Source organism: Dryobates pubescens, chromosome 21, assembly GCF_014839835.1.
Source record: "Dryobates pubescens isolate bDryPub1 chromosome 21, bDryPub1.pri, whole genome shotgun sequence".
Taxonomy (NCBI): Eukaryota; Metazoa; Chordata; class Aves; order Piciformes; family Picidae; genus Dryobates; species Dryobates pubescens.
This window is the reverse complement of record NC_071632.1, coordinates 5,002,135-5,004,804: the sequence shown is the minus strand read 5'-3', so window position 1 is coordinate 5,004,804 and position 2,670 is coordinate 5,002,135. Positions and strand designations below refer to the sequence as shown.

The 2,670-nt window shown below is 62.7% G+C and overlaps 1 protein-coding gene across 1 annotated transcript; it reads right to left on the bottom strand.

Moving 5' to 3' along the window:
* Positions 1–374: 374 nt before the first annotated feature.
* On the bottom strand, positions 375–1,319 carry PTF1A (pancreas associated transcription factor 1a). The gene is made up of 2 exons (XM_009909081.2): positions 695–1,319; positions 375–577 (listed from the first exon to the last, which is right to left on the bottom strand). Exons 1-2 carry the CDS (start codon positions 1,317–1,319, stop codon positions 375–377), a joined length of 828 nt encoding a protein of 275 aa, XP_009907383.2.
* Between the last annotated feature and the right edge of the window lie 1,351 nt (positions 1,320–2,670).

The following is a 2,670-nucleotide window of genomic DNA, read 5'->3' as shown; positions in this document are numbered from 1 at the left end:
AGCTGCTTCTCACAAATACACTGCTCCACAAGGTACAATCCGGGTTTATTATTAACAAACAGAGGAAGAGTCTCACGTGCGGCAAATAAATTATTTTCACAGGTTCTGGCATTATTATTATTATTTTTCCCCAAAACCCAAAAAGGTGCTGGCGGAATTAACCTATTGCATATCTTATTAAAAAAAATAAATCAAGATAAATTATATAAATTATATATTCAAAACCAGACGATTCTATCTCATTATTACTACTCCGTAATAAATAGATAAATAAAACTGATTGCCCTTAGAGTCTGAATCTTAAGTTACATTTACAATATAAGTCTCTACATACAGCATGTACAGGCCGGGGCGGGGGCCACCCGCACGGCGCCTCACGCCACGAAGTCGAAGGGAGGCTCATTCTCGATGTCGTTGAGGGAGGGTTTGTTGTTCACCTTCCGCGGGTCCTCGGGGGTCCACACTTTGGCTGTTCGGATGATGTTTTGTTCCTTAAGCTGTTTTTCATCAGTCCACGACAGCGAGTGACCGGCCAGAGGTGGGAGTCCGTAGTCGGGGTCGCTCGGGGAGGGAGATCCTGGGGGACAGGGGATTATTGGGGTGAGGGAGGAGAAGGGCAGGGAGTTATTGCTGGGAATGGCGTTCCTGCGGAGCCAGGCCGGGCCGTGCCGGGCCGGGGCTTGCCGCCACTTACTTGTGCCGCGGTGGCAGATGATGATTTTCTTGGGCTGGCTGGGGCTCTCGCTGCTGGCGCTGCGCAGCGGCAGGTCGGACTGCACCAGCTCGCTGAGGAAATTGATGTAGCCGATAGCCAGGCGCAGCGTGTCAACCTTGGAGAGCCTCTTCTCGTAGGGCAGGGTGGGGATGTGCGAGCGCAGCCCCTCGAAGGCGTCGTTGATAGACTGCATTCGCCGCCGCTCCCGCACGTTGGCCGCTTGCCGGAGCTGCTGCAGCTCCGCCTCGGAGCGCACCCGCCGCCGCCGCTTGGCCGAGCCTAGTGCCTGCAGCGGACCCCCCGGCGAGAGCAGCGCCGCGCCCGCCGCCCCGCAGCATTCGTAGGCGAAGCCGGGCGAGGCGGGCGACGGCGGGAAGGTGGTGGCTGGCGCCGAGCAGCGGTAGCCGTCCTCGGGGTCGCCGCTGTCGCGGTAGTACTCCTGCAGCTGCCGGCTGAGAAAGTCCACGTCTGGCTCCAGCAGCCCGTCTGCGGCCAGTGCTTCCCGCGGGGGCGGCTCGGGGAAGAAATCCTCCTCGTCGAAGTACGGAGGCGAGGAGAAGGAGTCCAGCCCCCCGGGGAAGTGCTCCAGCAGCACCGTCTCCATGCTTGCGCCCGGCCCCGGCAGGGACGGGGCGGGACGGGACGGGGCGGGCAGCCCCGCGTCGGGACTGCTCCTTGCAGCCGCTCCTGCCGGCACCGCTGGCCAAGCCGCCCCGGCGGTGATGTGGCCCCCCGCCCCTGCCGTGCCCTGCCCGCCCCGCCGCTGGGTGGCCGGGAGGCCGGGCGCTGTCGCCGCTCTCCGGGGAGGGGCCGGATCGGCTGGCGCGGCGGCCCGGCACGCGAGCCCCTTATAGCGACATCCCCGGGCGCGTGCCGCTGCCCGCCGCCGCCAGCCAATCAGCGCCCGTCGGGGGGGGGGACACGGTGGCGGAGGGAGACGGACGGGACAGCCTCTCCCCCCCGTCCCTCCTCGGGGGGAACCCCGCGGGGCTTCCGCTGGGCGAGGGGCGGTGCCAAGGTGGGGACCGAGGCAGGTGGGGAGGGTATGGTCCGACTGTGTCCCCCGCCCGACCCAGCTCAGCCCCGCCACCCAGGGGTGGGCCTGGAACCCGGCGGGCCGCTCCGACAGGCGCTGCTCCGCACGTCGGGCCAAGCAGCCCCGCTCCGTCCATGCACCCGCTGGTGAGCGATAAGCGCGGGGTGGTTGGCAGCGACCTGCTCACCTTCGCAGGTACTGCCCATGGCACTTTTCTCGCTCCCCTGGGCCCGGCAGAGCCGCTGTGGGAGCGGGCGCCGGTGGGTCAGCGCTCCCGACCATTACCGCGGAGTCTGGGTGGAAGACAATTCTAACATCAGAAAAAATCTCGACAGCTCCTGCCCGGTTCCGCGTCCAATGCCACCACACCGGGCTCCGTGGTGTTTTTCGTTTCCCACCTTCCGTCGGCCCCCCAGGACGAGCTGGGCTCGGCGGAGGCTCTGTTAATCATTCCCCAACTGACTCTCACTGATTAAAGCCTTAAAACTTCTCACTAGGGTGAAATGGATTACCCGGCAGATTAGGGGCGGATTATCTCTGTCATTAGCGCTGCAATAGTTTGTCCGGCAGAGTCTGTCGAGGTTTATCGAAAGTGACTTTCCAGTGTGCCACCAGCACGGGCAGAGATCAAACCCCGAGTGGAAGCGTACCCCGCTCTATCAGCAGGGTAAGACAGGGCCAGCTCCGGGAACGTAATAAATGACTCGACTTCAAAGCGGCTGACAACGCCGTGATAACGGCAGGGAAACGCGTGAGTCACGGGAGGGAACAAAGAGCTTTGCAAGACCCACTTCTTGGAAAGTCTTGCCTGCAGACTGGCCAAAAAACTTGGCGCAAAGCCAGGAACGCGCCCACGCACTGCCAGGGGACCGCTGCCACCATCCCGGGACGAGGAAACTGAGGGAGTCTCCCCACTGGG